Genomic DNA, 21,033 nt, shown 5'->3' on the forward strand with positions numbered 1-21,033 from the left:
CAAGCCTTCACAGAGAGGATCCTTGGATCAAAGTTACACTCCAAGCGGGAAAAGAGATATCTCAACTTGCATTGTCATTCCTCAGTTGTTTTTTGTCTGGACAAAATGCCTAGTGTAGAAGGCGGCAAACCAGCAGAAGCAATGAAGCTGGATTGAAGCATCAGCAAAACCTTTCCTACAGTGTCTCAGAAAATTTTACTTGAAAAATTAATTCGGAAAGACTTAGATAAGGGCACTGTCATGGGGAATGAATGCAAACTGAAGGACCATAAAGGAAGAGTACCGATAAACAGCAGCCTAGCAGGTTGAGAGGAAGTACCTACTAAGAGCAACGATAAGTTCTGTGTTGTTTCACATCTTCATTAGTGGAAGGGGGAAGTGAACAGAATAGTAATGACATCTGCAAGTGACATTAAACAAGCGGTCTTACAAAAAAATATCATGGCAACTGTATAGAAACATAACAGCTACACAGAAGAATATGAAATGGCAAAAAGCAGGCACTGGGAAAAGCTGCCCGAGGGACTCTAAGAGGATAAAACTAAAAGTAATGAGAATAAGAAAGGAAATATAGTCTGAATACTGAAGAAAAAGTCTTCTAAAACCATTGCGATGAAATAACCTAAAAATGGCAGATAAAATGCTTTATTTCATGAGTCTTTAAAAATCAGACTACACAAAGATTAGAAAATATACCTGGAACAATCCTGCACTGGTTGGGAGAGAACAAAGGTGGTTCCAGTTCTTTCCTATCTTCGTTTTGTATGATATGGCAAATTCCTTTCTAGTAAAACCTGGCATTGCGAGGTATAAAAAGAAAGCCTCTTCTGGCAGAGAATTTTGTGGCCTATCTCAATTCTGTTTTCCATTTCGGTCCATCTGGTTCCCAAGGATGCTGGAACCTGTACTGGAGGGATCCCCTTTCATCTTCAGTCAACCTTTCTGCTTCCAGCTGTTGCACTGGAAAGGGACGTATTGTCACAACATGCTACAACGTATTTCTGCCAGTGTGTTTGTCTTCTCTCCAGCAGGAGCGAAGCCTATCTGGAGTGTGTAGTGTGCGTGCATTAGCTTCTAAGAGAGCCACTGTGCTTTGTCTGAAATTCTAGATCAGTGTGAAGCAGGTTCCTTGTGCTGCAGCAATAAACTGGATGGGATAAGCTCCTCTCTGGCAGTGGATTTTTTCCAGCTGGCAAGAACTGTCAGCTTTGTTTCAATAGTGAAATACAACTGAGAAGATTCTTTATTAAGAAAAATAAAGAAGAATTGTAAGATTCAGTTAACTGTAATGTAATAGTTTCTATAATTTATAGACAATAAACCCATTTTTCTTAATTTTTTTAAGCCTCCAGTCTGAGGAGGAAAAGGGGAAATTTTTTTAATATGTGCAGTATTCTCCAATTTTTTTGTCTTCCACTATTACGCTAGCAGCAGATTACGGCATTGCAGCTAAAGAGATTATGCTGTCCTGAGGGGCTATCATGGTAGCAGCTGAGAGTAAACGAGGCAGATGGGGTGGAAAAACTGGAATATATGTGAGAAAGGATGTATGAAGTTATGATGCAATCATGGTTATTGAAAATATTCATAAGCTTTTAATGTGCCATCGTCAAGACTAATTTCGATGTGATTTCTATTTTAATTCACCTGCAGGCTTGGTTTAACACCTTTGTACAGCCTCTGTTCAGGGCTTCTCACACTGTGGAATTGTAATTTACTGCTGCCGTAAAAATAACTACAAGAGAATATTTATAGAAGTTTAAATATTTACTCACTAGTATTGGTGAGAATAACAGATTTCTACTAAGAGGAGAATTTAATACTATTCACTTAATTAGTGTTATTTAGTGCAAAAGCAAAGCGAAAGCATGTACGTTGGGAACTTTTAAATAGTTCATGCAGAAGAAAAAATTACCTTTTCTTTAGAACAGAGCACTTCAGTTTTACTTCTGTATTGTTCTGTTACCAAAAGCAAACATAACAAATGAACTAACTCCAATCTATGCAATTAGTTTGCAGACAAAGTGTCTGAAATAAGGAAAGGGAAATATTTGCCTCAGGAGCCCCTTGCCTCAGAGTCAAATTGACTGAAATCTCAGACTAAATTCAAGATGACATACAGCTGAACACAAGGGGAAAAGGGACTTGCTCTCAGCTGCTGTGCTGAGGGAGGAAGAGACCAGAGGAAAAAAAAAAATCAAAGGTATATTTTATGAACATCTGGCCCCAGGCAGTGGGACTTCTCATCTTTTGATGAGTGCAGCATTTTCCTGCCCTAACCTACCTGAGAAAAAGAAAGGAAAAGCTTGGCAGCAAATAAACAAAAAGAGAAAAGTGGCAACCCAAATGTCTCATGAGTATTACACAAATTATGATCAGCCACAGAACACCCTATTTTCCTTATGCTAAGGAAATATTTCAGGCATATACAGAGATGCAAATATCTCAAAAAGCTCTTGGAAAAATAATGCTTTATTACTAAACCCGTGGAACACATCCTAGTCTTAGTTTTTACTTGAATGGCATTTTCTCCCCCTGCTTGATGAGACTTTGCTTGAACTACCAAAATCTGTCAGATTCTGAATTGCTCAAAAAAAACAAAAAAGAAAGGAGTTTCTAAAATATGTAATTTCAGGACACACACACACACAAAACCAGCCCCAAAAGCACAACAACAACAACAAAAAAGAAATTTTGTGAATAAATTGGTGAAAGCAGGGCAAAACCACCTAATTAACATATTTGGACTAAAATGTTTCAGTTGGGAAATACTGCAAATTTTTTTTGGCACATTTTAAAAACCAACTTGTTCTAAAATAGTATTTTTCACTTCAAAATTGACACATATTAAAAATCTTAATGAAAATGATTACAAGACCTGAAATGGAAAATAAATGTTTCATTCTAGGTCTAACAAAACTCTGGGGGTCACCTGAATTTTTTGTCCTTTTCCCATTTTTTGATTCATTCTGAATCAGATTCTTTTTCTTTCCAATGTTTTGACTAAGCAATGTTTTCAGGAGATGCTTCAAGCCATCTCAGCAAAATAGTCTGGTTTTTTTTTTTGTTAATCTGCTCCAGAACAAAATATTTCATTTCATTTTTCTGAATAGTAAATTGAAAGTTTGTGGAAACATCAGCAGTTTCTCTTGGAATGCTACCAAGCATCCCCACCTCTTGCTTCAGGAACACAGACTATGGCTGTTCCTGAAATTCAGAGAGGAATATGTAGTAGAGCTGGAAGTAATAAACAACATTTTAAGACAGAACAGAATCACTTACAGAAGTTATAGTGAAAGTGGACAAGCTTTCAAACTCAATCAATTTATTACAATGGCCCTTTTAAGGTGGCTGAAAAAATACTCAGTGCTGTAGGGGAAAAAAATGTAGCTACTAAGAGATCATTTTCTGTAAGCGCTACCTTGCCTGTTTCTTTCAGATGGAACAGGATGCTTTTGTGAGCTGTTGAGGCAATACCCTATTATGTGCACAGCATCTCAGAGCTTATCCTTGTCAGGTTTTTAAAAATTCTTCTCGAAACTAAGCCTATAACAGTGAACCATCTAGACAGATAGCAAGTAGATTACATTACAATATCTGAAGAAGACAGGCAAGACACACTTCAAAATATATTATAAAGCAATAGTGAGTTTTAAAAAAATTACTGGGATTTTATGATACCTAACCAGCATACCAAAGACCATACACCAAACCACTGAGTCTTAGATGCTGTAAGAAATAATGTTGGATAGGGCTGACATTATGGAGATTTGCTGTAATAAATAACTGACCCCGAGATTTAAGGCAGTACAAACAACAGTAAGCTACCGTGTTTTGTGAAATAGATTTGGCATCAAAAAGTTGAGTTCAGCTTTAGGCACTATGGAAGGCGCTTGTAGCTCTGCTATCCCCGGAGATGCACCATGATAGTGTTGATGGCTTAGTACTCTAGCAAATACTTATGCATGTTCTTTTAATTCCAATTTATTGTACCTGAAATCAATGGAAGTGCTCGCGGTGTGTAATGCTAGGAATGCGACTATACCTCTGCTGGATCAGGGCCCAAATGACCAGTTTCGTTAAGGACTGCATTTGGAAGCCAGTGGGCCACACCTCCACACCACTGACTCTGGCCTCTGCTCTCCACCCATAATATCAAGAGCAAGTTGAAAAACACAAGTATATGGCTGTTAGGGATTAAAAAATCGAATTAAAGCTGCAATTCCACAACAAGCCACTGCCTGCATTTTTAAATCTTCATTTTAAGTCTTCGTGTGGGTGAAAATCACTGCATTTATTTCACTTGATTTATAGATCGCCTATCTAACGGCTGCTCATAATCTGACTAGCTGTATCATTAGTATAATAAAACCATAGCTTATGTCTATAGCTTTTAACACAGTATGACCAAAGGACTCTAATTCTAACACATTTTTGGTGTATCCTGATACATTATTTAACTATGAATTTACACGCACCAGCCTTTTTCTCCAAAAAAGCCTTTCGCAATGTAAAAAAAAACCCTAATAAAATCTTGCAGGGATGCACAATGTGTTAATTGAGAATAAACGATGACTCCACATTTGAACTTTTCTTTGAGAAAACCGAACAGGGCTGAGAAGCTGTTTTGAAATGGAAAGTGGGTGTCCCTCTGGGCATGGTGACAGAATGCAGTAGCCCTTGTTTTCTCTCATATGTACTGAAAGTGAAGCTGTTACAGAGTGCATTTTGAAATGTAGTGCAGTCACTCTGTTGGGAGCCTGCTTCCTCTTGAAGCATTATAAACATTTTGTTTACACTTCCTGATGACCATTTAATGAAATGAAACACTTTCATTTTCTTATTTTTTTTTATTTTCTTATGCTTCTCCTTAGGCAGAATTGAAATGAAAGAGGTACTCAAGTATGATTCTAACTTCTTATAGAGCTACTGACTGTAGCTCTGAATTTCCTAGTTTTCTAATTGTTTCTTTGTTGTTTAGATGCTATTCTTCCTAAGTAATTTGAAAAAAAAAAAATACATAGGCTTTGTATCTTCTCTTTAATGACTTCCATTTCTGGGGGAATTTCTCCAACTTTCTTAAAGCCACAAAGGCTGCTACAGAAAAATGTCCTTGATTCAGGAGTCTAAAAGGTCTACAGGAGAGGAGTCATGAGCCATAAGTCTTTTAGGAAGTCTATGAAGGACACCCTCTGCTACTTAAAGACCACCCTGCTAAGTAATGCTCTCCCCTCCTATCTTCCAGAGTCTTGTGAAAAGAAGTAACAATTCTTCAGGTCTCTCAGAGGTCAGCAAAGAAAAGCCATCTCTAGACCTGGAGGAATTGGCCTTCTCTTACATAGATCCCAAGCGGTACAAAGTCAGACATCTTCCTGCCCAAATTGCTGATAAAGTTTTCCTAAATCCTATAATGGAAAACAACATGGCTGGCAAAAAGACAAATATTAGCAAAATCAGAAAGGGAAGCTATAGTTTTGCCCAGCTGCTCTACTTGCTTTGGGCATCAAGGCAGACAAGTAAGGATAGCAACCTTTCTCGAATCCCTGCGTTTCCCGAACCCTGTGCAAAGAGTTGCAGGAGATGAAAACCATCTGTGAAGAAGGTCCTTACATGGGTTTTAAAAAGCTCCTCAGTTTTCTTACAGCCTTTGCACTAGGTGACCCTTTTGTGCGCATACAGGGTACAGAGACTACATTTTAAAGGCACTGGGAAGCAAATATTCCAGGGACTTCTCAGTTGGTAAACTAGGGAGATTGCTTCCAAGAGGGGAAAGAAAACCCACAAGAGGCAAATCATTACATTCTCTTGAAATTCAAAAGATTGGGAAAGTTTTTGCTCCGAAGTTTTACACCTCAGATAACACATTCTAACTTGAGACCAGCAAAGGGAGAGAGAGGAGGGAGGTTTCAGCTTCTAGATGCTGTAGCACAATGGCAATGACCAATCTAGAAGGAGCAGAGGAGAGCTGTCTCAAAGATGTGTCTCGCATCACTGCCATGCACAAGTATCACCCAACAGCCACTCAGGGTGCATCTCTGTACATGTCTGGAAGTCATGATGGAGGTGCCCAAACTTGACACTAACAAAAAGATGGTGAGGTACACATCTTATTATAAAGCGCTTTGAAATGTGAGGCTTAAAAAGAAAAGTAACATGGGGGAAATGTGGAAAATTTCTACAAAGTTTTAAAGAACTTGTCCTCTCTTCAGTACTAAAAAGGCAGTAATTCTTACACGGCAGGTTATCTGCGATGTCATTTGCCTGGGTACTTAGGTGACTTCAGTTGAGGGGAAAACAAAGCCCTGGTTAAATACATATTTAAGTGATAAAGTGAGAAAGGATAATTTTTAGCTCTTGCATAGCAGAGGCCATAGGATATTTCAATATCAATTTGTGCTTTAACTAGAGCATAACTTCTAGAAAAACATTCGGTCTTGATTTAAAAATTTAAAATAATGGATGATCTATCACAAACTTTGATAAGTTATTCCAATGCTTAATTACCCTGATGAAGGATACTTCCCTTATTTCTAATTTGAACATGTCTTTGAACTTGCAGTCATTTGATCTTGCTGAACCTTTGCTAAATTGGCAAGCCCTCTATTAAGAAATGTTATTTTCTCCTGCAGATACTAATAAGCTATGATCAAACTATCCCTTGACCCGCGCCCAGATAAGCTCCTGCAGCCATTTTTCCCAAGTTATGGGAAATTTTTCCCATATTTTGTTTGAACTTTGTTAATTTATAAGTACTCATCTTTGACCTGTGGAGATTAGACCTGGACAAGTAGCTAAACCTACATTTTAAAATATATCCACTCCAAGAAGTGATCCCTAGTGCCCAGATCAAGGACTATGGAGTGGTTGTACACACACTGTTCAGGGTCTCACACTTCATACTATATAGTACTTGTAATACTTGTCTCTGAGGGCCTAGTTTGTGTTCCTCAGGTTTTAGACAGAAAAATTATTTTGTTTGCATTTCTCACTGTCTGACATTATGAGAGAGCCATGTTACAATTTTCTAGATTGGAGAGTTTTTAGCATGGAACTGAGGGTCTATGCTGTGTGCACTGAAGAATGTCATCAGGGCATGTGGGAATATTAGAGAATGTGAAGCCTTCTGATGCAGTCTTGAAGGACTGGAAAGTGATGCCAAAAAGAGTGAAGTCTTATCCATACTATCTTCCAGAAATACTTCCTGATGTGAACTACCAACAAATTACACTTAATATTTTTTTTTCTTGACAAAAGACAGGTTGCTCCCTGAGAAAGACAGGCTACCAACTAATTTCTGTGCCCTGTGGATGATCAGGGAGCCAAGAGTGAAGAATGAACTAGGGAGCTAAGTTATCTGACAGTGTAGACAACTGGTATGTCAGGAGTACAAAGTCTACACGTAATCCAAAAGAAATATACCTCCCATACTCATACTCGAAATGTCCCTGTTTATACATCCAATGATCACACAACTGTATTAAACCTGGAGGTTCATGTTCACCTGATTATCCATCCTGGACTGATTCTCATACATCTCTTCATTCTTTCCGAATGTGTTACAGGTCAGTGCCTCAAAACACAGAAGTGGGATTGAGTGTCACAACTCTACATCAAGCCAGAGTACCTGGACTTTGGGTGAGCTGTCCTGAAGAGGAATCACAGAACAGTACAGACCGTACAGGGTTGGTTACGGTGCAGGAGGTCCAGTCATTGGATCTCCCTGTGCAGGCATGTTTGGAAAAAGGGATCACACAAGGCTTGTTTCCATGGATAAAAACTGAGGAGGTTTCCTGGAACTTGCTGAATATTTTCCCTGAGGAAAGCAAGTAAGTCTTCTAAAGCTAATCTATCTTGGACTCTCCACCAAATAATCACCCACCTTTAAAGGAAAAAAAATCTGTTTCTTGATCCTCAGCTCCTGTAAATCAGCTTAGGTCTATTTAACACAAGAGTCAGGCATTTGTATCAGATCTGGACCTTATCCATGATGCTTAACTATGTTTTTTTCTTCCTCAGAAAGCAGCAAAAAGTGAAAGGTAACAGGGACCATTGCTTTAAATTACGTGGGGTTTTTTGGTGTTGATCCTCTCAAAAGCATCATATTTAATAGAGGTCAAAATGTCAACAGTTTTACAAGGTTTCTACTTTGGACTAAGTGAAGAGGAAAAATGCACCCTGCACAGATGATAATTATTTTGCCTGGCTTCTAATATTAACATTAGTCCACAAAGCTAATTGTAGGGATGGGCACAATGAGTAAGAACCTGTCATAGCTTTTCTTACTCTGGTATTCAGTCAATGCCCTAGCAACAGAGAAAGAAATGTGGCTCATGGGCTGAACAGCCTTTAAGTTATTTCTTTATAGCTGAATGACAAAAAAGTTTGGGATTTTGCATTCAGAAGCAACCAGACAACTTCGCCCCACCCCCCTCCCCCCACCCCTAATGGGTGGTTCATGGGCTGGATGAGATTCAGGAGGAATAGAACATTCTAAGAAATGGATTAGGGGAAGGAAAGCAGCAGCACAGAAAGAACAAGCCTAAACATCAACCATAGCATTTTTAAAAAGAACCAGGAAACACAATGTACTTTTAATGCAATGACTTCACCCAAAAGTAAGCTGCAGGTCAATCCTTCCTCCACAACCGTCTCTCTTCTAGTAACAGAGAGACAGGATTAGGTTCACAACAGAAATACAGGGATGCATTTCTGTAAGGAGAAAATGTGTGTGGAGCTGTTTAGCATGCTCATATAGCCAAACCGAGGTACAGTTTGGATAAGTGGATTACAAGGTGCCTGCGAAGTGAGTTGGACTGCCAAGCTCAAAGGGTTGTGTTCAGCAATTAAACATTCAGATGGTGGCCAGTTACAAGTGATATTCCACAAGAGTTGATACTGGGGCTGACAGTGTTTGACATCCTGATTAATTAGCTGGAGATGAGATAGAATGCATCCTCAGCAAAGTCACACATGGCACCAAACTGGGGTCTGTGGCCAATACACGGGGGACAGGGCTGCTATTCAGAGGGACCTCGACAGGCTGGACAAGGGGGCTAAGAGAAAGCTTATGAAGTTCAACAAAAAGATTAGCACTCTCTACTCAGTACTTGTAAGACCACATCTGAGGTACTGTTTTGGATTCCTCAGTCCAATAAAGACACCGACATGCCGGAGTAAGTCCAGCGGAGAGCAATCAAAACAGCCAGTGGCCTGGAGAACATGTATGAGGAGAAGCTGAGGGAACTGGGCTTGTTCAGCCTGGAGAAGAGAAGGCTAAGGGGTTCTCTTATTGCTGTCTACAACTACTTAACAGAGCCAAACTGTCCTAAGAGATGCACAGAGACACACTGAGAGGTAACTGACACAAATTGCAGCAAAGGAAATGCTAATTATGTATTAGGAATTTTTATTTATTTTTTACTTTTGTCACCAAGACAGTATCCAAATACAGGAATAGGCTGCCTTGAGAGATATTCTTGGAGATACTAAAAACTCAATTGGAAAAGGCCCTGAGCAACCTGAGTTGGCTTTCAGTGGGAGGAGGACCAGAAGACCTCTGGAGATCCTTTCTGACCTAAATTGCCTACAATCCTACGATCCTATCAGGGAAACCTTCTCTTTTCACTGTCTCTGCTAAGGCCTTGAGAACAACTGTGTAGGAACTATCTGTATATATAGGGTTTTGCAGTGCTCCTGTCCTCCCCTGAGCTCAGTTCGACAAAGACACGTGGAGGAGGGAGGGTAGAGGAGCTACAGCAGGAACAGTTAAAGTCGGGATGTAGCTGAACATAGAGACAGAAGAAATACAATGGGGAAAGGAAAGAATTGAGCTGCTGCTCCTGAGATCTCAGTGTCCACTCAATTTTGCAGATTCTTCTTTCTCAGAAATCTCTTGATATTTTTTTAAAGGGGAAAGGTTTGTCCTGAACCTAGTTTGCCCTAACACTAAAATGATTAAAGCATAGTGATTTCTGTAGCCAATAGCACCTAAGAGAGTGATCTGACTATGACCAAATTCAACTGTTTTTTTGTTGGCGCTCTCTTAGAGGTGGCAGCTTTGACACAGGGGTGTAGAAAGACATCTTAGTTACTCTGCCACTTTCTGTGACAGGCACCAGGCTACCTGTTAAGAGTCCAAAGATGTAGTCCAACTGTGATGCCTCTTTCTTTGCTTTGGGACTATGGCTAAAACCTCTGTTTCTGTATCTACAAAAAGGAACTGTCTTTACAGTTACTTTTATGAGCACAATGAGAAACTGGAAAGTGAACTTGCACTTCAGAAGAGAAAGTACTGGTTTTACTATTACTATGCATTTGTCTGGGGTTCTCCTGTCATATAATAGAAGTTTTTGTTCTCAGTTTAGACACCTGGATGCCTCTACTAAGCTATTATGTGTAAGTCTCTCATCTAAATTTAACCTGCTAATGATGGTCCCTCTACAATAAAGAGAGGGCATTTCAGAGTGCTGGACAACATAATTACTCATCAAGCTATGTATGTTCACATAAAGAACTGTCTTGATCAAGCTAAAAATACCACACTTCAGAACGACGCTTTAAATCATTAGACTGGCATACTACATACATATGTCTTATTTATGTACATTACATGGAGAACTTTACGTTATGAACTCAGGTCAGACCAGTAAAAAACCCCAAACTAGGACAATTTATTAAACTAAAAGGAAATACTTTTTATTTACACCAATATAATGGATACTAGAATCTGGTATAGACTGTCTGAATGTCATTGTTTTTTTTAATCACAGGTTTCTTAGGAGATGAAAGTTTTCAGTGTTTCAAAGAAAGTCAGGCGTTGTTTTTAAAGAGAAGACAGTTATGGGACTGATAGATTCAATTGCTAAGGAGCAGAGGATGTATCTCAGAGAATGCACTGAACAGTAGACTAATTCAGCCGCAGCAACGCTGTTACTGCATGGATAGGCTTCTCAAAATAGAGGCACCATTTTCAAAATCAAATACATATTGACCCTCATTTGAGAGACGTCAAGCATGCTGTAAGCAAGTTCTCAGTACATCATGTGTTAGAAACTGCATGAGAAAGACCGGAAAGGAATCTATTCTTTGAGTGTAGTCAGCTTTAAGATAGCTTATTAAGTGCAAGCTGCAGATTATAGCCAATAAAGATAGGTATTTGGTCATCAAAAGCACACATAGTTTTAGCTTCCCACCATTGACACAAACAGACTGACATTTCCTGTTGAGCCTAAAAGCAATGTGGTGACACTTCCTAAACTACCACCTGTACAATGTGCGTGATACCTGTACTTCAAATGCATCTTTTTGCATTGTAAAGCACATATGTATCAGTATGCTTTGCAGTGATAATAATATTTGCTGAAAGAAGTCACGGTATCTTACAGAAGGAATAATCTAATCCAAAAAATGGGTACAGTGTGAATCTGAGTAGGTGGAGTAGGTGCTACTTTTTGCCTTGCATTGGCATTAGACTTCATCTTTTTTTTTTTAACATTAAAATGTATTTTTCATCTGTTTGCAAAGGCTCCTGTACTTACAACCAAACCTAATGATACCAGTTCCCGTACCAAACATGACTAATGTTTTATGTAATGAGAGGCAGGAATATTGCAATGGCTTTTAGAGAAGGCATGGCCAAACTGAGTCAGGCCCCAGTGGCGGGTATTTAAAGGTTCTATAAAGCATGAGTTTTCTGACTTCTTCATTCACTGAGACAATTCAGAAAAATGTCCTCTCTCAAGCAACCACTATACTCTTTTCTTTACAACATGGAGAAAAGCACTAGTTTTAGTCAGAATCTATGGAATATAGTTTGCAAATTAGTGCTATATTTAGATGGCTGTCATGGAATTCTGACTCTTCCAGGGGGAAAAAAAGGCATTTTGGTAACAGATCTGTCCAGAATTAGGCAACAATAACTATTTAAAGCATTAATTGTGAGGATTTTGAAAAACAGAAATGTCTGATTAAATTAAAAGTGCTCAGCATGTCTTAACATCAGATCCATTATCATAATGTTGTGTGCCGAAGCCCATGGAGCTCTGATGAAAGTGGTTATCGTTTTTCCGGAGCAGGACCACAGGCAGTTCCATGACCGCCACCACCCCATTTTGCGCTGCTTTACTAGTCATTTGCTTTCTGCACTGAAGATGCACAGTATCATCACAAAGAAGCACAAGATGTGATCCAGCCTAATCTCATATAAACAGTCTGCCCTACGCTTGTCACAATTGCTAAATATTATGCAAAAATGACATAACATATGCTTCCCACTTCCAATTCATCTTCCATAGGTCCTTTTTTCAGGGAAATAATAAAGGAAAGAGATTCATTCTAGCATTCTTCCAGTCATTACAAATACGGGAGTAATAATGCACGGTGCACACGGAGCCTGGTAATTGTTAGGTGCTAGCCATTCCCTTCTGTTCTCAATCCACAAATCTGGTAATGTGACATCTCTCAGCGTGGGAGTACGAATCCTCAGCTCAAGCTGTTGAGACACCTCCTTACAGGATCTGGTAGTTGCACTGAGGCAGTGTATTTCAGATGAGCCTCAAATCCTCAGGACGGGCTTCTGTAGTCTAGGAGTCTGAAATCCCCTGGGCCAAAGTTTTTACAAGTGCCCCCCTGGCACCCAAATTACAGGCACAGCTCCATCCTAAAGCTCCATTTGAAAGGCATGGAGTCCATTCTCAGCTGATATAAGTTGGTCCTGCTGCACTAAAGCCAGAGAAACCAGGGGTGATTCACACCAGCTGAGGAAGTGGCCTGAAATCATGCTAACAGTGACCAGAAACTGCTTTTAAAAGCTATTCTCCACCATGATGGAAAGTATAAGATGGACGAAGTGCTAAAAGCTTTTATGTTTAGAATTTCTTTGACAAGATATTTTTCTGAGGACTAAGAAGACTGTTATTCCAAAAAGGAACATCAAACCATACAGTGCAATTCTGGAGCTGTCAGTTTAACATCTGTAAAGAGAAAAATCATAGTGCAGCTCAGGCAATACTTTCAAAAGCACAGTTTAGTCAGTGAAAGACAATATAGATCACACAGAGAGAAAAGTGTGCTTTAACTAATGTATGAGGAGTCTGTAAGAGTTAATCTCAGTGCAGACAAGCAAAATGGAGGGAATGATACATAAAAGAAGTATTTGATTAAGCAGTTTACTGAGTTTTGGCCAATGAAGTACAGAAAAAACTGGGTACCTCTGCGGTACAGAAGGAATTGTGTTTAAAATGGCTTGAAGAAGGTAACGTTATCTCAAATAAAGAATGGTTCTAACTAAGAACATTTTAAACACCAATTAAATTGTCACTAAAGTAACTTTTGAGTTTGGTCTGGCTTTCCTAAGATTATATTATCATGGTCTAAAGTATGACTTGGATTATCTGCCTGTGCAAATGAGGAAGAAGGATGAAAAATAAAATCTTTCCTTGAAAAGCTGTATTGGCTGTCAGGAGATTTGGCCTGGGCACACAGGAACAGGAGAATGCACATGCTTACCGGGTTTAAAGAGCTAGTGGAGAAGGAACAAACACACCTTTGGCTTTAATGTTTCTGCCTTCTGGGACTCCCCCAGCCTATATGTTGTCCAGAGTGGCTCAGACATAGAAAGGTTGGAGTGAAGGATAAATTATTTGCTTCAGATATTGGGAGGAAGCAGTGGAATAATTTTGACTTTGAGGGGTGCTTCTGCATCAAATCTGCCAGGGTTGAGTCTGGCTGAAGAGGCTCACATAAAAATCTCTTTTCTTAGGATTGTATCCCAGGACTGTAGTAAACACTCTCCCAAGAGCAAGAGCAAAGTCTGTCTGAGAGCTTCCCCCTGATCCAGCTTTGTTTAGCTCATTAAAGTTTCAGGATTTTGGGGTCCCTTTGACTATTCCTAAGTACAACTCTAAGCACCTGAATTTCTGAGTCTTCCCTTTCCTGGCCCACTGTCTTTTATGAGTGTTTTGCTTAGAGTTATTGCCTCTCTTTCCTGCCCCCCTGCCTTAGTTTTCTGAATCCTCCTTGGCCACAGTGTTACATTCAGTGACAATTATTTTAATTTACTGAACACGTCAAACAAGCTCCAGTTTCACTTGGTATTTCATCTTCCTTGAGAGATTTACACCTTCAATCTCTGCTAGATTACTGAGGCAAACAATTAATTCAATTAAGAAAATTATAGTAAATGATGCTGATTCTGTCAATAACATTGTTGTTACTTCTCAGAGGTTGCACTGTTTCACTCAGTGACCTCTCGTTCCGTGCACTGAATGTACTGACAAAACATCATTCCACTTCTTATGATCACTTGTCAATCTGCCATTAATTATCTACTTTCTGGTCTTCCTTCTAAAAAAAAAAGTTTTTATAACTAGAGGTGAGTTGTCTGAAGAAAGAAATTGTGAGCAGATTAAAATCATGGGCAGGATTATGCATGGCCTGATAGGTATGTATTAATACATACCAAGAACTAACACATCCAATGTATGTGAAGGACTGCAGACATTCAATTATTTTTGCTTTCAGTGGAAGAATTTTGTGATATACTGACATTTGATATCCCTATAAAATATTTGGAACAGTAAGTTAAGACAATATAAATTAAAGCTTTACAGTGTTTTTATTTACATAATTGCATTTTAGATATTACAGACCACATATTCCTGGATTACTCTAATGTTATGTGGTTGTGATACATTTCTCTCTGTCAGCATTAAAATGGCAGAAAGGAAAAAGCAAAAATGCAGCAGGAAGAAAGTAACTATAAAAGGTAGGCATCTCTCAGTAGAGCAAAAGATACTGCTTTGTGGTGTAACACTGAAGAGAACTGACATCAACAAATTTAGTTGTGTATAACATAAGCTTTCAGGTTTCAGGACAAATCCATAAAACTTAGCTGTGTCTCATGCTTTTGGGGGGTTGAAGGGCGGGCAGCCCAAGCCTCTATATATGCAATTCTGCTCCGGCAAGTGGAGAACCAGGAAACAAACCTCTTTTGCCAAAATCTTGTATCCATATCTACCTCTGTTCTGTTAGGCTATTCTTTTGAACATTTTCACAGAACAGAGATGCTTTGCAGAGGCTGAAATACAAATTCACAAAAACTGGAGTGTTTCCCCCAAATATACAAAGGAATACAGAAATACAGAAGACCCAACCACAACTTGTGCAATCCTTTTTCTAGCTAGTCTGTTTAATTCAATCCAATATATTTCTGTGAAGCAAAATCACTATTATGGTGAATAATTTCCTGATAGCGCAGGGATATTTAAGTGGACTCATCTTTTCTAAATGGAGGCTTCACCATCTGTTCTGCCCTTGTATTACAAATAGAGAGGTAACCTAACTCACTGCATCAGCATGTAAAGGCTAGCATGGAAATGATTTAGATGTACGTGTGTGTTCTTTATCCACCTGGTATGTTTTCTCACATACCAAACACAAATCTGTGGGGAGATGTGTCTCTTGCAACCTAATAAATTCTCTGATCCAGTGCCTTTATTCCTTTCTCGCAGCAGCAGAAATTGATGGCCAGTAGTTTGCATTTTATTAGGACAATTATGACCCTGTCGCTGTCCTGCAGGAGTTATATCTTTATTGGGCTGACATTTTGTATTTACCTCTCTACAGAAAATGAGCCTTGATTCCTATTCTTCCCCTCTTGCTGGGCCTACATATGCTTCATCATGGACAGAAATCTTGTAGGAGATGTGCTGAGGGTGTGTCAGACTGCTGAAAAGCTCTGTCCTTCCCCAAAGGATGCCATACAATCTCTCTTAAGACGATTTTAGAGAAGGAACATATTCTCCTCAGAGTAGCACAGGACCAGAAACTCCAAAAGGCATCACACTGCATCATTTTTACTGCTTTAAATGACAAATTTTGCAGTAGGTTAGGAAGGGAGGTGCAAGTTACCACATCTCATATTCTCTATACCAGGAAACTGATTGCATGCTCCGTGCAAACATTAATTCAAAGAAAACCCTCAGGTCCTACCTGTGTTGTAGCCCCTCCCAAGCGCTGGCCAGGGCCGGTGATTCTTCCAAAGGTTGCCCAAATACCAATCACTCTGGTTCTCCACCAAGCCAAGAACCTGCTGCCCTGGAAATGAGCAAATTGAGAAAAGATCATGAGACAAAAGACAGTCAATCAATGGAAAACAAACACGCAATCTGGAGAAGGACAGCCAGTGGAAAGAGAAGACAGAAGTTGGGGCGCTGCCTTCCTTTCACACATTCGGAAGATGCCTGCTTTTCTAGCAGACAGCAAGCCTGGCACAGCAAACTCAGCACAGCTCATTTCTTTCCTTCTCCCCTGGCTAGGCTGAGTAATTAAACACTGTGGGAACCTTTGTCATGCTGACAAAAATATATCACCCAGACAAATCTGAATGCTGCTTGATTTTGGAATACAATGATGGAGAATCCTAGTGAGAAGTAAGTGTTGGTAAAATGATCATCTAATATGAAGATCTGTTCATACTCTGATGGAGATAATATAATTGAAGCACAAGGCTCAGTACAACAAATTATTGTCTTCCCATGCTCCCCACCGCTAGTTTCAGGGATTTTTTTCTCAGTCACAAAGGAAATCCCTTTTGCTCAGGAAAATATTGGATTCTAAGAGTTTACCTACAAAAGAAAGCTGCACCGTTTTAATTTAAGAGAGTAATTTAAAAGTCATTTAGGTAAGCCTGTGTGGAATGCTGCATAGAAATTATGATTTCAGTTTTAGATGGGCTTATTTTGGTTTAGCTTACATTGATTAGCAGCTGGCTTCAGCTAGAGTAAAATGTGTTTTAAAGCAAATGTGTCTAGAAGGTTTGCACTGCTTAAAAATCAACTGAAAAGGGAATGTTTGTATAGATAAGGACTTAATTATCTATCCTGAAATGTGCTGTATAAAATGTAAATAAGAGAAGTGATTGAAATGATGCTCTGGTGACAGAGGATGGAGGGAAGGGGAAAACTGCATTTGGATCTAGTCAAAGAAAGGAAAGGGAATGGTGTTTTGACAGACGGACCCGCTCAGTGAGGGCACTAAGGCTGGGATTGGAAATTATTTTGCAACCTTTTGAGAAAGCAATTAAGCATCATGCTCTGAAGGCACATTTTCAAATCCCAGCTATGCTCATAAAACTGGATGTATGGTCACAGCAGTGCACTGAAAGCATTAAATGATCATTATATGTTGCTTATGTAGGACCATAGCTGAATTACTAAAATTTGAGTATGGCCCAAGACAAGATTGGGCTCAGAAGCAAGACAGAAAGACAGAAGTGATTAATTCAATTTTATAATCAGCTAGGAAGAGATTAGGATACTTCAGGTGATTGCGATACTCTCCTGCAGTATCTCTAATTCAGTGGAACATCAGTAACCCCCACATGTGTCTCAAATGCTCTTTCAAAGAGTGTGAGCAGCAGTGAGTGGCCAATGCATATAACAAATAAATAAGAACACTACAAAAGCATTCAAGGAGTGAATGGAAACCAATCTAGAAATAACCTTGAGAGGTTACCAAGTCCAGTCCACATCACTGTTCAGGATCATCCTACTCTATCCTAATCACAACATGCCAGTCCTCACCAGACCTCATTTTCTAATGATGTCCCTCCTTTTGCATTACATATTACATGTAATATGTATTTAATTTTTCACATTATAATCCATAACTCGTTTTTTAAGAAAGTGGAAAATCAGGGGAAGAGCAGAAAGGATCATATAAAAGATCATCATCACACATTTATCACCCCATTGGTGCTACTGAAAACTGGTAATATTAAGAGAGTGCAATGCACAAGAGCATGAAGGAAATGACACGTTAGACGCAGATGAATCCTAAGCAACTGATGATTTGTTCATACAAATAAACGGTAGCATCTCTCAACCTGTGAGACACGTGGAAGACAGTAGACAGCACATGAGGTGCCACGAGCCATATATTGTGAGGAAATATGAAAGGGATTTCAACTGGCTGAAACAAGTCTTTGCCAAAAAAGGCTGAAGGGCAAAATTTAAACCAACATTTGTTGATTCTGTGCTGGAAGACTGCCTGTTCCTTATAACCACTCCCCTACAGTCGAGGTAGAATAAATCAAAATAAGAAACTACCATGGCTAGTAAAGGATGAGAAAAAAACCCAATAAAAAATGCAGGTGCAGCTGGGCTGGAATGGATTGGCACAGCTGGTAGGAAGAGAGTGACCCTGCCCATATTCTAACAGCGCATTTCACAACTCAGCAGTCCACAGATCCTTCTCAGGATAGGACTGCTAACATCAAAAGAAATGTTAGAATTCCATTTGCAAGAAGCAGATACTGAACTTCCTTACCACAGAGCATCAATCTGCTTTCATTATTTTAGCCCCATGCATTTCCCAACAAGCCACAGAGTTCAGCCTTCAAACTGATGAATAATAAAAAACGAACAAACCTTGCTGCTTGTTAATGGTTTTCCTTTCCCACCTACCAGTCCAAAATCTCAGTTCTGACAATGTACCCCTGAAATACTTATTTCTCAGTTATTATTTCTCATGCTAAGATAAACTGAAAAGGCTCAGGAAATTATGTTCGCACATATTTATTGTAGCTGTATCATTTCCTTCCCCCTTTTCCCTTTATTTTTGAAGACGCCAGAACAAATCCTGCTCTCACCAGTATTTCTTGAGGTTTGATACAGGACATGGATGAAGGCAGAAATTAACATCACATAAGCTTTCCGGCTTAGATACATGCATCAGATAATGTGACTTACTGTGTATCAACTAAGCTGAAATAACTGCCTGTACGTGACCTTTTAGCTTGTCACAAATACAAAGCAAAATGTGTTGGCTAACACACTTTAGTTTGCTTTTGCAATGGCCTGGGAATGCACACGTGCTCACGTACTGTCCTAGGGTAGAGCATTATGCAACTTGTCAGGCTGCTGTAACTCTTGCTGGTGTCTGAAAACCTACCAGGCAGATGTGATGGCTTGTCTCCCAAGCCACCTTGGAGAAAGTTATGAAGATATGTTTTGTATCTTCTCTACTTATATTTCTGTTTTCTCTAGGCTGGAATAGTGTTGCTGCCTCTGCCAAAGAAGGATATTTTTTTATCTCCCTTTACTTTGTCTCTGTGATCTTGACTCAGGGCAGAAGTGATCAGGAAATGAGAACTTCAGCTGCATAGCAAATATTAATCAAAAAATGTTTTCATTCTGAATCAGTATAGAAAAAAAAATTCAGAAATATTCTCTGGAAAAAAATTCCCCAAATATTTTCATCTGAAGATATCAAAATAACCACATCTAAATGTACGACCCTCCTCATTTTAAATAATATCAAACAATGTGACACATAATACAGATGCATAGTATATACCATATATACCACTTTATTCTATGTATCTAGAAGCTCAAAGAAAATAAAACCCTAAGTTTTGCCCTTCCAATTTTGGACAACTAAAAATATTTCGCTCACAGCTTTCATAAATTTTTTTTTTATATTAATGAATCATTGTGAGAATATCTGTCCTGTGTATCTGAGCATTACCAGTTATTTCCTTTAGTTATTTCCTTTTCCAAATGCATTATGAAGTTATAGAAACGAGGCACTGGCCAGAGCAATGCATGGTGTCGAGCAGGCGCAATGAATGCTCCCCTTGCTCAGTTTTCTGACCATCCATCAGCCTCAACTTGTCCCTTTGCCACTCTTCATGCCTTCCCTGCAAGGTGCCTGCAGTTCTGCAGAAACTTTCACCATTTTCTTTTCACCTCTGATCATACCGCAATCTGAATTCAGATTTTCTGGGGAGAACTGGAGTTCCTTCCCACCATGGCCTTTTGTAAAAGGCAAGCATAAAAGAGTTATGTGAGTTATTCTTCCAGCAGATGAGAACACGGTGGCTACCATAATGAATTTGAATCGTTCAGCTTTCTGAGCTGCCTGTTTCTTCTTCCTGAGAGTTATTATAATAAAATACCACCACTAACGGCAAAAGCTCTGTCATTGTTTTCTGCTCTAGCCCTGCAGTTATGATTAAATGCACTCCTCTCACTCTCTGTTACTCCAGGCACAAGTTAGCTTATGAAAATGAAGCTGTCTTTCTTACTTATTCATACATCACCACTAACAGCCAGACAACAAGAAACAAGGCTATGATTCTGGCATGACCACGGTGAAAAATTATGGAGCAGGCAGTATTACAGCTGGATTGTTGGGAACGGGGCTGTATGCTGCCTGGCTGTGGGATGAGACTTCTCCAGAAGGCAGCTGCACAGCTACAGTGTTTTGCACAGTACAGCTCCCTGGCAGCTCTTGCATGATGAGAAGTGGTTCTCTCCTTTGCAAAAGCTTAGCTGTCGCTGGGAAGGGGTTTCCATGGAAAAACAGATACTTCTGAGCCTGGCAACTCAATGCCTTCGATTCTGTTTTCACTTCATAGATTTTTGGTGGCTAACGGAGGGGAAACATGATCCTCTAGTTCAGGCACTGAAGGGGAATCCAGATCTCGGCTCAGCTCCCTGCTCCGATACTGATTTCTTGGATGACACTGGACAGGTCACGTAACAGCCTCTTGCTTGATTCTCCCTTAATAACAATGGGGATAACAACTTTTTACCCCTCTCCCATTTTGCCTGTCTCACCTATTGCACATTTAAGCCCTCGGGGGTAATACATGTGTGCTAGTTTCTGCTGAAAGCATGTGGCACGGTATTGTGTCTCCAGCAGCAGGGACCAGCAGCTGTGCAGTGCGGAGCACAACAGCACATCTGTATGGTGGCACTTCTTAATAGTGGTCCTCCGGCTTCCAGTGACTTGTGGCAAATGACGCATCTGAAGAAGGATCAGCTTTTGTTTATGTTGAGTCTGGTATCTGCTAGTTTCACCAGGTGCCCAATACAATCTTGGTGCCTGTGAACGGTATTTTCCTATACTGCCCTGATTTTTTCCCAGTTTTAGAGAATTCTATCTTCTCTAGGGTCTTTTGTACAAAGGACCCTGACCTCAGCTCTTACCTTGAGGTATTTTGCTATTACAAACAACAATGATAGTAGC

At 39.6% G+C, this 21,033-nt stretch overlaps 1 protein-coding gene across 3 annotated transcripts in view; it reads right to left on the reverse strand.

Moving 5' to 3' along the window:
• The window catches only part of LARGE1 (LARGE xylosyl- and glucuronyltransferase 1), a 291,152-nt gene that overhangs the window by 56,346 nt on the left and 213,773 nt on the right, over window positions 1-21,033 (reverse strand). For all 3 annotated transcript variants that reach the window (XR_007508668.1, XR_007508669.1, XM_049821626.1), the window contains exon 7: window positions 15,991-16,095. Coding sequence is in view for 1 of the 3 variants with exons in the window: in XM_049821626.1 (XP_049677583.1) it covers window positions 15,991-16,095 (105 nt within the window). In the remaining 2 variants the exon portion in view is untranslated. The remainder of the gene's footprint in view (window positions 1-15,990; window positions 16,096-21,033) is intronic.

Source organism: Accipiter gentilis, chromosome 18 (genome assembly GCF_929443795.1).
Source record: "Accipiter gentilis chromosome 18, bAccGen1.1, whole genome shotgun sequence".
Taxonomy (NCBI): Eukaryota; Metazoa; Chordata; class Aves; order Accipitriformes; family Accipitridae; genus Astur; species Astur gentilis.